At 48.3% G+C, this 14,752-nt stretch overlaps 1 protein-coding gene across 1 annotated transcript in view; it reads left to right on the plus strand.

The window, feature by feature from the left end:
* The window catches only part of CFAP77 (cilia and flagella associated protein 77), a 172,682-nt gene extending 159,189 nt beyond the window's left edge, over nucleotides 1–13,493 (plus strand). Inside the window, exon 6 of the mRNA XM_060250941.1 lies at nucleotides 13,244–13,493. Coding sequence (XP_060106924.1) covers nucleotides 13,244–13,366 — 123 coding nt within the window. The 3' untranslated portion in view covers nucleotides 13,367–13,493. The remainder of the gene's footprint in view (nucleotides 1–13,243) is intronic.
* The last annotated feature ends 1,259 nt before the right edge of the window (nucleotides 13,494–14,752 follow it).

Below are 14,752 nucleotides of genomic sequence, written 5' to 3' on the forward strand. Positions count from 1 at the left end.
CCGGATCAGACATAAACGAGACCTTGTCCGGCTGGGTCATGTTTAAGATTAGGCCATTTAAGATTAGGTAGCAGAGATATAAACTTTATAAAGGACAGAGACAAACAGAAATATAGATTTAAAAAAAAACACCTTAAAACATGCTTAAAAGATTAGCACTCGTTGGTCTTAAAGGTGCTTTCTTTGCATTTCTCCCATGGGATCCAGGGAACTAGGCAAAGTAAGCTCTGGCTCTTTCCTTCCTTCCCCAGGGGCCAGGAGGGGAAAGAGCCTCAGCCAATAGAATGAAGAGAGGCTTGGCTCAGTAGCTCTGCTGTGCAATTGAGAGAGCCTGGCCAAGCAAGCTCTCCCTTCCCACCTTCCTCCCCAAGGGAAGAGCCTCAGCCAATGGAGAAAATAGAGGCTTTGCTCTAGCTCTTGTGCAGTTGGGCAAGCCTTGCAAAGCAAGCTGTGATGCAGAAGGAAGCAAGAGAGAGGGAGAAGGAAGCAGATGACAGCCAGTTGCTGATAGCGGCCCTCAGGGGGCCTGATTTGACCCCCCACGCCACATGTTCGACACCCCTGATTTAAAACGTATATGATAAAATTACATTATATAACTATTAAAATTAACTCCCCCCCCAAAAAAAGCCTTATTTAATTAAGGCAATTTAAAAGGAGTTAAGGAAACAGTTGAAATACATTTAAGAAGTTAAAATACAGGAAAAATGTAAAAACGCTGGTTAGGAAGGAGGGGCGGGTCATCTATAATGAACTTCGAATGGGTTTGCCGAACTTCAAGTGGCTCTTGGAGGTCTTCCAGAACTCCGAGGGATCTCCAAGCTACAGCAATAAGTTCCCTTAGAGAAGATGGCTGCTCTGGAGGGTGGACTGTCTGGCATTGTACCCTGCTGAGGTTCCTTGCCATTCCCAACCTCAGCCATTCCCAGGCTCCAACCTTGGATCTCCAGGGATTCCCTCGCCCGAAGTTGGCAACCATAGCTGTGGGGGACAGGAGGAAGATGATCTACTAGATCAGGGGTGGCCAAACTTGATTAACATAAAGAGCCCCGTAGGATAAACGTCAGATGATCAAGAGCCGCAAGACATGAATGGCAGATGTTTGAGAGCCACAAGGAAGGAAGGAGGGAGGGAAGGAAGGAAAATAAGGGAGAGGTGGAAAGAAAGCAACTTTAACTTTAAATGTATTCTCCAAGCTGCCAGCTGGCTTGACTTGGAGAAGAGATTCAAAGAGATGAATGAAGAAGAAGAAGTTGGATTTATATCCCGCCCTCCACTCCGAAGAGTCTCAGAGCGGCTCACAATCTCCTTTACCTTCCTCCCTCACAACAGACACCCTGTGAGGTGGGTGGGGCTGGAGAGGGCTCTTTCAAGGACAACCTCTGCCAGAGCTATGGCTGACCCAAGACCATTCCAGCAGCTGCAAGTGGAGGAGCATCTCTGACCCGCACAGAGAGTTAAGAAATAAGACAAGCCATATTGGATCAGGCCAATGGCCCATCCAGTCCCACACTCTGTGTCACACAGTGACCAAAAACCCCAAGTGCCATCAGGAGGTCCACCAGTGGGGCCAGGACACTAGAAGCCCTCCCACTGTGCCCCCCCCCCAGGAATACAGAGCATCACTGCCCCAAACAGAGAGTTCCAACGATAAGCTGTGGCTAATAGCCGCTGATGGACCTCTGCTCCATATGTTGATCCAATCCCCTCTTGAAGCTGGCTATGCTTGTATTCTTTTTCCATTGAAGCGATAGCTAGATTTCCGAGGCCCGCCGGAATTCCAGCAAGCGTGCAGAGGCCTTGATCTGGACGGAGCGAGGGAAACCCCGACGGGGTAGGCGAGCGCAATCCCCCACTCCCCAAACGGCGGCGTGCGCATTTGCGCCGCGCTCGGGCGCATCCCCGTCACAGGCGCGCCGGCCTCCGGATGCAAATGATCTCTGGGAAAGCCGTCCCTTTTTTTTTTTGGCGCGGCTCGGCAGGGAAAAATAATGAGAGACACTAAATCTTTTATAAGGTCAACACTCGAGCAGCTGTCAAACAAGAAAAGAATTTAGCGGAAGAGGCGCGAAAAAACTTCCAACACCTCATTAGGCCCTGCAGGCCGGGCCTGGCGTGGCGAGGAGACGCCGGGGCGCCTCCGTTTTGTGTCAGTAATTTGCGGCGGCAAGAAGGGGAAGGGGCGGGGGGGAGGAGGAAGGCGAAGGCCGCCAGCGCCGGAGGGGCCCGGGGGGAGGCTGGGGGATCGTTAGCGCGCCAGGAGCGGCCTCGGCTCCTAATTGGAACCATTGGGCATTATCAGCGGCGCGCTCGCCTCGCCTCCCTGACAGCTCGCCGGGCCCGGAATGATAGGCCACTTGTCAGTGTAAAAGACCATTAAAAACAAACCATTTTGATTTAATTGGAGGCGGTGCGCCGGGGCCCAGGTGAGGAGCCTCGTCAGGCGAGGGGCGGCGGCGGCTGCTGAGGCCTCTTCTTTCCCCAAGCCCCGGTGTTGATGGATGCTTGCAATGGCTCCCCTCCCTGGCCTTTCCCTTCAAGCTCCCTGGCTTTCAGAACCTGCCTGGGAGGGGGAAAGAGCCGTCTCCCCCCTCCCAATCCAGAGGTGCCTTCAATAGGGTTGTCAACCGATGTGGTGACAAGTTACAGGGAGCAGAGATATATTTTGCGGGGTTTGGAGAAAGATGTTAACTCTGGCTAGGGTTGGCAGCAGTGTTCCCTCCAAGCTGAGTTGGTGTGAGCTAGCTCGCAGACTTTTAGCCTCCGGCTCACACATTTTTGTCTTCGCTCAGGAAGGATGTGCACTGATTGATGCGGGAGCTCCCGGCTTCAATGCCAGTAGCTCACAAACAGTGTTCCCTCTGAGCTGAGTTGGCGTGAGCTAGCTCACAGATGGTTAGCCTCCAGCTCGCACATTTTTTGTCTTAGCTCAGGAAGGATGCGCGCTGGTTGATGCGGGAGCTCCCGGCTTCGATGCCAGTAGCTCCCAAACAGTGTTCCCTCTGAGCTGAGTTGGCGTGAGCTAGCTCACAGATGGTTAGCCTCCAGCGCACACGTTTTTTGTCTTAGCTCAGGAAGGATGCGCGCTGATTGATGCGGGAGCTCCCGGCTTCGATGCCAGTAGCTCCCAAACAGTGTTCCCTCTGAGCTGAGTTAGCGTGAGCTAGCTCACAGATGGTTAGCCTCCAGCGCACACGTTTTTTGTCTTAGCTCAGGAAAAATGGCCTCAGAGCAAACTAATTTATACAGGAGCTCACGACTTTTGTACCAGTAGCTCGCCTCACCTCCCTGACAGCTCGCCGGGCCTGGAAATGATAGGCCACTTGTCAGTGTAAAAGACCATTAAAAACAAACCGTTTTGATTTAATTGGAGGTGATGTTAGTGTGAGCTAGCTCACAGATTTTTAGCCTCCAGTTCACATATTTTTGTCTTAGCTCAGGAAAAATGGCCCCAGAGCACACTAATTTATGCAGTAGCTCACAAGCAGTTAGTGTGAGCTAGCTCACAAATTTTTAGCCTCCAATTCACACATTTTTATCTCAGCTCAGGAAAAATGGCCCCAGAGCACACTAATTTACACAGGAGCTCACAAACAGTGTTTCCTCTAAGCTGAGTTAGTGTGAGCTAGCTTATAGATTTTTAGCCTCCAGTTCACCCATTTTTGTCTTAGCTCAGGAAAAATGGCCCCAGAGCACACTAATTTATGCACTAGCTCACAAACAGTGTTCCCTCTAAGCTGAGTTAGCGTGAGCTAGCTCACAGATTTTTAGCCTCCAGCTCATACATTTTTGTCTCAGCCCAGGATAAATGGCCCCAGAGCGGTGGTGGCCAAAGTTGCTTAATGTAAGAGCCACATAGAATAAATGTCAGATGTTTGAGAGCCGCAAGTCATGGACGTCAGATGTTTGAGAGCAGTAAGGAAGGAAGACAAATAGATGGGGAAGGAGAGAGAGGCAGAAAGAAAGCAACTTTACCTTTAAATGCATTATCCAAGCCACCAGCTGGCTTGGCTTGGAGAAGTGATTTAAAGAGACAAATGCCTTCTCCAAGCCAGTGGATGGGATGGTGGGGGCTTCAAGAGCCACAAACTATGTGTGAAAGAGCCACATGTGGCTCCCGAGCCGCAGTTTGGCCACCTCTGCCCCAGAGTAAACTCATTGATGGAGTAGCTTACAACTTTAATGCCAGTAGCTCACAACTTTAGTACCAGTAGCTCACAAAGTCGAATTTTTGCTCACAAGACTCTGCAGCTTAGAGGGAACATTGCCAGCCTCCACGTGGAACCTGGAGATCTCCCACTTTTATAATTGATCTCCAGCTGGCAGAGATCAGCTCCCCTGGAGAAAATGGCTGCTTGGAAGGGTGGACTCCATGGCATTGGGCCATGCTGAGGCCCCTCCCCTCCCCAAACCCCACCCTCTCCTGGCCCCACCCCTAAAGGTTCCAGGTATTTTCCAACACGGACTTAGCAGCACTAACTGTGGCTACAGCGCCATCAGTAGCAAACTTGGAAAACGTGGAGACTGCCCCCCCGCAATTCAAGAATCTGAAATGCCGGTGAGATCTGATTGAGACAAGGCAGTGGGGTGGTCAGCCTCCAGGTGGGGCCTGGAGATCTTCCACTTTTACAGCTGATCTCTAATGCAGAGATCAGCTCTCCTGGAGAAAATGGCTGCTTGGAAGGGTGGCATGCTGAGAATAAACAGTGGAGAATAAACTGGCATGTTTTCATGATGGCAGTTGAAAAGCCAGATAGCGGAAGTGTTCACAGGCTTAGTGAGGGCAGCAGGCCAGGCAGAATGGCACCACTGTAGCCTAACAGAAAATCGCTCACAGCTATTGAATATTCCTGGGGGAGAGGGGGCGGGAAACCTGCCATTCTAGCTGGTTATTGTTTGTTAAAAACCACATCCTCCACCGATGGTAAATTCCCCACCTACACACAACATTTGAGCGTTAACAATTCTGTCTGAGCAGCAGGAATTCCCACAGCAGCCCCCTGAAAGATCCACAGTCCACTCCCTCCCTGATGTTCATAACTGCTCCCCACATCAGCCTGTGGATAACTCCCGTTTTAATAATCCCCATTTTTACGCCACACATGTGAGATCTCCCAGCCATGATCTTTTTTTGATCGGTGTGGTTTCATCCCTGGCAGTGCATTGGAGAGGGATCTCCCTCTCCCTGTTCCCTTCAAATGAGATCTGTGCTCATTATGAGGGGTGCCGAAAAGTATGGATTAATCCCAGGCCGGTCATTAATGCTGTGACAAGGCCAATCTGGGGTCAGAGGTGTCTTTCTGACAAGGGCAGGTCGGTGGCAGAAGCCTGCATCAAAACTGACAAAGCCTAATCTCTCCACCGCCTGGTGCTCCACTCCACATTGGCTGACTAAACGGCATTTGGTCTTTATGGGGAGACGTGGTGATGGGCAGAAGGCTCATCACAGCACGTTGGGCACAGGGTGTGAGTCACTGCAGCTAAGTCATCGGTTATAAGGTAAAGGTAGTCCCCTGTGCAAGCACCAGTTGTTTTCAACTGGGGTGACATCGCATCACGATGTTTTCACAGACTTTTTATGGGGTGGTTTGCCATTGCCTTCCCCAGTCCTTTACACTTTCCCCCCCAGCAAGCTGGGTACTCATTTTACCGACCTCGGAAGGATGGAAGGCTGAGTCAACCTGGAGCCAGCTACCTGACCTCAGCTTCCACCAGGATTGAACTCAGGTCGTGAGCAGAGAGTTTGGACTGCAGTACTGCAGCTTTACCAGCAGGAACTCATTTGCGTATTAGACCACACACCCTGATGCCAAGCCAGCCAAAACTCCCTCCCTCCCTCCCTCCCTCCCTCCCTCCCTTCCTTCCTTCCTTCCTTCCTTCCTTCCTTCCTTCCTTCCTTCCTTCCTTCCTTCCTTCCTTCCTTCCTTCCTTCCTTCCTTCCTTCCTTCCTTCCTTCCTTCTACCACAGACTGGCCAAGCTCCAGATTACAAGCGATTTCCAGGTTTCACAGATCAGTTCCCTTGCAGATAATGCAGACTCAAAACAGCAACCGGTGTACAAATAGTACTGTAAATGCAAAATAATCACCAAAGTAAAACAACGCTTTGGAAAGAACAAAATATCTATATTACATGAAGTCAAAGTTAAACAAATAATATACATGCAGCTACAAAGAGTCCGTCCACAAACGATAGCTCCCGTTGTTCCGCAGGTTTCTGTCTCTTAAAGGACCAAAAGTCCCACTTTAAATTCCGAGCTACAGCTTCTGTGGATAAGAAAAATCCAAAAGGGCAGCCGTGTTGGTCTGAAGCAGTTGAACAAAGCAGGAGTCAAGTGGCACCTTTAAGACCAACCAAGTTTTATTCAGAACGTAAGCTTTTGTGCGCTCTCTAAGCACACTTCGTCAGACAAGGGGATCAGGTATCCCTCATCTGATGAGGTGTGCTTAGAGAGCGCACAAAAGCTGACGTTCTCAATAAAACTTGGTTGGTCTTAAAGGTGACACTTGACTCCTGCTTTGTAGGTAAGAAAGTTCGTCTTGTTTTGAGTCATAAAGGCTTCAGTTACATAGACAGAACGCTCATGGCAAAATCCAAAAGAGAAGGAGACAACTTGGCACATCTAGAACTTACTGGTGGTTTCAAAGCCTTCCTCTGCTCTCATGAGTATGCAATATTTCCACGGAGCCACAGTGCAAACATCAGTTAAACACCCAAAGTGTCATATCTTTTCTTCACTGCGACAGCATCACATCACACCCCTGCTGAGTTGTGTCCTTAAACCCTGCTCTTTCCAAGCTCTACCTCCAAATCTCCAGGAATTTCACAGTCCAGAGTTGGCAACCCTAGTACCATCTCTCCAGACAGCCTGCTCAAGGTGGTTCATCAGGTAAAACATAATCGAAACATAAAATGCCATAGAAGTAATTAAAATCGTAAGTTATGTAAAACCCAGTATTAAGAACCTCAGCGCTGAAAACCCAAACAGAGTGTAAAAAGAGCACAAAACATTTAGCAGCTTAAAAGAAGTCTCAGGAAATAATTCCCAAGCTAAAAGCAGACTCAGAAAAAGATTGTAAAAGATCAACTCCCGAATTAAAATCCTGGAATTTAAAAAAAAAAATGGGTCAGGAACAAAAAGGGGAAGAAAAACCTGAACAAGTTGAATTAAAAAACCAAAAGGTCAATTGACACAAATATAAGGGACAATGTTCATTAAAAACATATAAATATACCACAATGCATGCATTTATTAAAACACATATATGTCCGATAATAGCCTCAAAACAAGATAAAACCATATATAGGTATCAAAAAGAGAACATATGTTTAACCAAGACCATACACGTTTTGCCAATTTGGACTCAAACATATATATTGCACATTAGCTCCAAGTAATATAATGAAAACTGAAAACAGGACCAATTAAAAATGGTTCTGGAGAAGAAAGGAAAACAATATACTCTTAGAAACTAATTCAAGAATATACTAACAGAATGTGTTAACTTTGATATTTTTGAGTCGCTTATAAGAAATCTCAGTGACTCAAGGCAAGGATTAAATACAGAGGCCTCATTACTTGGCCTTTATATTTGTGTCAATTAATCTTTTGGTTTCTCAGTTTAAAAAACAGGTCCCCATCCACTTTGGGGGGCTTCAGTATGGATGCCACCTTATTTGGTTTCCAGCACATCCATCCTGCAAGTGCGGGAAATAAGACTAGCCAGTGCCCAACTCGGAGTCCTTTGAAGTGGGCAGAGATAGATGTGGCTATTGTCTGTTCATGCTAGAGCCATACTGGTCAGTTCCTCCCTTAGACTTTAACTGGTGTTCTTCAAACACCCAGTGTTGCCTCATAACTCTGAGGAAAGCTTTGCATTTTTTGCCGGTGTGCGTTGGTGTGTACTAGGGGTGGCCAAACTGTGGCTCAGGAGCCACATGTGGCTCTTTCATACATATTGTGTGGCTCTTGAAGCCCCCACTCCACCGTTGGCTGGCTTGAAGAAGGCATTTGTCTCTTTAAATCACTTCTCCAAGCCAATGCATTTATAGTTAAAGTTGCTTTCTTTCCACCTCTTTCTCCTCCCCCCAATCTATTTGCTTTCTCTCCACCTTTCTTTCCACCTTTCCTTCCTTCCTTGTGGCTCTCAGACATCTGACGATCATGTCTTGCAGCTCTCAAATCTCTGACATTTATTCTATGTGGCTCTTTCGTTCAGCAAGTTTGGCCACTCCTGGTGTCTGCACATATAGAAAGAATCAAAGAGAAATGATATATTTCCTAGCCAGTACAATGAGCAAGAGATCTGTGAACTATAATTGTGAAACTTTAATACAGTCTCCTTTCTGAAACCCTAAAACTCCCTTGGGTTTGACTTCAAGCCTGTTTCCTTGTGAATGTTTCGCTCTGCCTCAACTGCCTTCCAGTAATATTGTTTTTGGCCTCTCCAAACTCCATCCTCTCTTCATACCGCTTCTGTGTTTTCCTTCTCTTTGCTGCCGTCTTTCCCAAACCTGTTTTGATGTAATTTTTAATGAAAGATCACAAACCAAAGCTCCTTTGGACACAGCATGGATGGGGAAGTATGCATTTTCACCACATTGGCACCATTTCCCCTGCTTTAGTTCCCATGGTGGTGAATTCCCCACATGCACTGGAGAACAGATAATTCTGCTGTATTTCTGCCTCAGGGGCGATTGGCTGCTCTCATCACATTGGGTTCAGAGTTGTGGCAGAATTGCCAACTGCAGTTAGATTCAGGCAACTGGAAGCAGCAGGTCATGCAGAGACGCAACAGGCAGCCTCAGCCTCTTCCATGGATTGTTGCTTTGGGCTCCCAAGATCGTTTCTTTGTTTCATTTACCTCTCATGATGCACTAATAGGACTCTTGTGGCACACAGTTTGGGATTTTTGTTGTTGTTGTAAATGCAGGCCTCATTTTGGGCAGGAGCTCACAGGAGCAAAGCTCTGGAACCCGGCTCCATGCTGGAGTTTCCAGCGCCCCAGGTAAGATGTTGCTCCTCCAGCCCCACCTAATCAAATGACGTCATTATGATGTCGCTGCCACACACACCAACTTTGCAAAGGCCACCCGAGCCTCGAGCAACCTCCACAAAGCACTCCCCTCCCCCCCCCCCGCCCGCCTTTGCAAAGGTGGAGGAGGCGAGATTAGAGGGGCAGCCACCGTTCTTGCCGGGAGGGAGGGAGGCGCCCCTGTGGGAGCCGGCGCCCTGGGCCTAGGTCATCGCCTAGTTCGCTGACTCCCACACGCCGGCCCTGCCGGAACCTCTAATTTTTATTGTGCTCTTTATTTCTCCCCCCCCCCCCCCATGCTTGCTTCTGGGCTCCAAACACCCCGGGGAAATTTTGCAGACCTTTAAGATCTGACAAACTTTATCATAATTTTCCCCACAAAAAAAAAAAAGGGAAAATAACCAAAACATATAAAGCAGACCTATGGAAATCATCATCATGCCACTGTGGCCGCATAGGAGAAAGTAATTTAAAGAGTATGATGGGAGTAAGGTTTTTAAAGGTAATTTAAAGTACATGGCGAAAAGGTAAAGGTAATCCCCTGTGCAAGCACCAGTCGTTTCCGACTCTGGGGTGACGTCGCATCCCAACGTTTTCACAGCAGACTTTTAACGGGATGGTTTGTCATTGCCTTCCCCAGTCCTCTACACTTTCCCCCCAGCAAGCTGCGTACTCATTTTACCGACCTCGGAAGGATGGAAGGCTGAGTCAACCTTGAGCCGGCTACCTGAACCCAACTTCCGCCGGGATCGAACTCAGGTTGTGAGCAGAGAGGTCGGACTGCAGTACTGCAGCTTTACCACTCTGCGCCACGGGGCTCTTTAAATAGGTGGTAATTTAAAGTAATTTTAAAAGCAGGATGGGAGGAAGGTTTTATTATGACAGTTATAATTCAAGAAGCATCTTAAGGTAGATGCTGAGCTGATACAATTTAGTACATTGATAAAATTTAGTATGTCAGGGGTGTGTGGCATATGCAAATAAGTTGTGCTAATGAGCTCTGGCACCTCTTTTTCTACGAAATGACCCCTGGGTAGATGAATATGTAACTCATGGTGTCTGAGGGGTTCCACAGGAGGCAAGGGAAACCTGCTCCACCACCACTCGCCACCCCCAAAGCAAGCCTGCTTAGGCAGAAGCCTAATTATGGATTTAGATACCAACTGATCTGCTCTAATGAGGTTTTGAGGGTGTAATACCTGGAAGTCCACGGTTGTTTCTGACTCTGGAGACTCATCTGCCAATCAGAAACAGGAAGTTGATTATACCTGCTTGAAATCGGTGGGATAAGGTTACCGAAGTGGGCCAGAGATCGAGAATGTAATCAGCCATCCCTGAAGGATGGGGAATCTCATGGGTAGGCTGAATATTATTAGAGACGAGAGAAAAGCTAAGAAGGCAGGTGGGAACAACAGGAGGAGGGGGAGGAGACAGAACTTAGAGGAAGCTCTTAGCAAAAATGAGGTTTGAAAGTTTCTGAAACGCCCGTTTAGCTACAAGCTAAAAAGGTAAAGGTATTTCTCTGTGCAAGCACCAGTCGTTTCCAACTCTGGGGTGATGTCACATCATGACGTTTTCATGGCAAACTTTTTACGGGGTGGTTTGCCATTGCCTTCCCCAGTCATCTACACCTTACCCCCAGCAAACTGGGTACTCATTTTATTGACCTCAGAAGGATGGAAGGCTGAGTCAACCTTGAGCCGGCTACCTGAACCCAGCTTCTGCCGGGATAAAACTCAGGTCATGAGTAGAGCTTGGACTGCAGGACTGCAGCTTACCACTCTGCGCCACGGGGCTCTTTTTAGCTACAAGCTATACTGAACAACAAAAAATATTATGAAAAATTCTTGAACTGCATATTTGAGAGTGGACTGGAACTGGAGTCCCTTTGAAAATCCTTCCGCATTGCTGGAGCCCCGGACATCCACCTGAAAGAAAGAGAAGCAAATTTGTTATACTCTTTCTTGAACTATACTTGTTGAATTTGTGGGTTGTGTCCTATCTTCTGTTGTAGATTCTGCGTTTTGAAGTTCTGTATTTTTGGAATATTATTTGTTCCGTTCCAAGCTACTAATAGATGTGAAAGCACTTTAAGAGAGTTTTGAGACATTTATTCACGGAGGCGGTGTCTTTGTCTCCTGCCTTTCAAACATGATTCTCACTTCTGTTGCCAAGCCTCCAGGCGGGACACAAACATTTCACTGCCACAGGAGGTGGCGGCGGCTACAAGAGGGGACTGGATCAACATATGGAGCAGAGGTCCATCAGTGGCTATTAACTACAGGGTATAGATGGAACTCTGTCTGGGGCAGTGATGCTCAGTGGCAGACAGGGTCTTAAAATATTGGTTGCCAGGAAACGTAGGGGGTCCATCCACAACTATAAGGCTGTCATTTCATTTTTGTAAGAAATAAATAAAATTTTCAAAAACGACATAAGTGGAAAAAAGGGTCCAATTAAAACTTTTGCAATATATATGTATGTAATTACAGTGTACATATATTGTACACGTTACTGGCAGTATACAGTAGATGCTAAATGTAAATTCAGGTGGCATTTTCTCCAGGGAAGTCGATCTCTGCCAGCTGGAGACCAGTTGTAAAAGCAGGAGATCCCCAGGCCCCACCTGGAGGCTGGCAATCCTAAATACAACATCAATTTCAGTTGCATGACAGTAATAATACTGGAACTTCTATTATATTTTCAAGCTTCTAAAAGGTCATTAGCATTTTTGACATACTGCCTAGTGTTTAAGAGGGCCCATTTCATCAGGGGCCCACAGAGCCCACTTGCCATCGGGCAAACTGACACCCTGGCCAGTCCGTCACTGGTGATGCTCTGTATTCTTGTTGCCTGGCCCCACTGGTAGACCTCCTGATGGCACCTGGGGTTTTTTGGCCACTGTGTGACACAGAGTGTTGGACTGGATGGGCCATTGGCCTGATCCAACATGGCTTCTCATGTTCTTAAACAAAGCATGAAGCACAGATCAGGTGGGGCCTGAAGATAGCCTGGAATTACAACTGAGCTCCAAGCAACAGAGATTAGCTCCCCTGGATAAAATGGCTGATTTGGAGGGGGGGGACGGGACATGATGGCTCTCTCCGTCCCTTCCCCAAACCGCAGCCTTCCCGGTCAGCTCCACCTCAAATGGTATGGAGTATGGAGTTGGCAATGGAGTATGGAGATGCAGTATGGAGTTGGCAACCCCATACTGCATCACCCCCACACCTCCTTGTCGTTCCTCAGGGTCCCCTGTTTCCCACAAGCAGCATTTCATGGTGGGGGTGGGGACAGGAAAGTTCAATTCTGCCACTGGATCCAACGCAAACTCTTGTCTGGAAGGAATAGGATGGAGAACCAAATAGGATGGTTCAAGTGTCGCTCGGTGCGTGCTCAGGAGAAGGGGTGCATCAGTTGCATGTGCAAGACGTTTATATAGATGAGAACGAATGGACACAAAGAAAATGGCATGCACAAAAATATGGCCGCAAAAGTATTTGAGTTGCCATTTCCTTCAGCTTAGATCAGGGGTGGCCATACTGTGGCTCTTTCACACATATTGTGTGGCTCTTGAAGCCCCCACCCCACCCCGTCTGGCCAGCCTGGAGAAGGCATTTGTCTCTTTAAATCACTTCTCCAAAGGAAGCCAGCCAGAGGCTTGGAGAATGCATTGAAAGTTGCTTTCTTCCCACCTCTCCATCCGTCCTCCCTCCCCCCATCTACTTCCTTCCTTTCCACCTACCTACCTTCCTTCCTTCCTGTCTTGCGGCTCTCAATCATCTGATGTTCATGTCTGAAAGTTGCTTTCTTTCCACCTCTCCCTTCCTTCCATTCTTGCGGCTTTCAATCATCTGGTGTTCATGTCTGAAAGTTGCTTTCTTTCCACCTCTCCCTTCCTTCCATTCTTGCGGCTCTCAATCATCTGTTGTTCATATCTGAAAGTTGCTTTCTTTCCACCTCCACCTCCCTCTGCCTCCTCCAATCTACTTCCTTTCTTTCCCCCTTTCTTTCCACTTACCTTCCTTCCTGTCTTGTGGCTCTCAATCATCTGACGTCTACTCTATGTGGCTCTTACATTAAGCAAGTCTGGCCACCCCTGGTTGGAGTCTGGTTGTGTGAGCATAACCAGTGCTGGCTGCCCCCTCCCCCTTGTGTCCTTCCCGCCCACTTGTTCACACAGACTTTCTTTCTCTCCTTCTTTTCAGATCAGTCCACATCTTTGCACCTTCCCGGACCAGGATGCACGGAAGAAGGCCTTGGAAGTCTTCCGCTCAGAAGCCCCTGTGAGATGCGGCCCCCTGGCCACGGGGATTTACACCACGGCCTAAACAAAGGCGGAAACGGAGACCCTGCGCACCACCAGCATCTCACCTCCCGTGCACATCTCTTTGGTTCAGATTTCGGGCAGGATCCGTTCACCTTTGTATACCTGATTAAATGTATAGTTTGCCAAAAGCTCTGCTCAAAGCAGTTCTTCTCTTGGAGCAGTCTTACCTCCATGCACTGTACGCCCAGGCGGGTTAGATGAACGCAGGGCTGGTCCTGCCACTTGGCAAACTAGGTGACTGCCTAGCGTGCTGGCTTCTGGGGGGGCGACAAATTGGGCACCCCCATGCGACTCACTGACGTTATGAGTGCAGAGGGGGGGCACCCAAAGTGAGCCTTGCCTAGGGTGCCAGGCAGTCTAGGGCTGGCCCTGGATGAACACCTTGTGTTTTCGCTTCAGGGGCTGGTTCACACTGGCAGGTGCATCTCTGGTTGCTGCAACACCTAGCGGGCACTTGGGTAGCAGACAGAAAGAGGGAGCGATGGAGGGAGCGATGGGTGGAGGGAGCGATGGGTGGAGGGAGGAAGGGAGGAACAAATAAACAGATGGAGGGATGAACAGGTAAATGGATGGATAGACAAGGATTAATGGGTGGACGTGCGGATGGAGGGCAAGAGGGGTGCTGGATGGATGAGCAGAGGGATAGGTGGGAAGGAAGGAAGGGAAATAGATGGGGAGGAGAAGAAGATATTGGATTTATACCTCACCCTATACTCTGAATCTGAGTGACTTACAATCTCCTCTATCTCTCCCCCTCCAGACACAACAGACACCCTGTGAGGTAGGTGGGGCTGAGAGTGCTATGAGGTATTTCCCAACAAGAAGAAGAAGATGATGGCATTGGATTTATACCGCGCCCTTCACTCTGAATCTCAGAATCTCCGAGTGGCTTACAATCTCCTTTACCTTCCTCCCCCACAACAGACACCCTTGCAAGGTAGGTGGGGCTGAGAGAACTCTCACGGAAGCTGCTCTTTCAAGGACAACTCTGCGAGAGCTATGGCTGACCCAAGGCCATTCCATCAGGTACAAGTGGAGGTGGGGAATCAAACCCGGTTCTCCTAGATAAGAGTCAGTGCACTTCACCACCACACCAAACTGGTTCTCTTCAACTTCTTCCTCCAGAGCTGTTATCTCAAGACCACTTTCTGTCAGAGCTCTCTCAGCCCCACCTACCTCACAGGGAGTCTGTCATGGGGAGAGGAAGGGAAGGAGATTGTAAGCCCTTCTGAGACTCTTTCAGATATTGAAGAGCAGGGTATAAAAACCAACTCCTACTCCTTAAAGCACCCTCCAAGTTTCAAAAGAATTGGTTCCTTTAAATGTGGCAGCCAAAACTCCCTTTGGAGTTCAATTATGCTTGTCACACCCTTGCTCTTGGCTGCAC

This window comes from Heteronotia binoei, chromosome 12, assembly GCF_032191835.1.
Source record: "Heteronotia binoei isolate CCM8104 ecotype False Entrance Well chromosome 12, APGP_CSIRO_Hbin_v1, whole genome shotgun sequence".
Taxonomy (NCBI): Eukaryota; Metazoa; Chordata; class Lepidosauria; order Squamata; family Gekkonidae; genus Heteronotia; species Heteronotia binoei.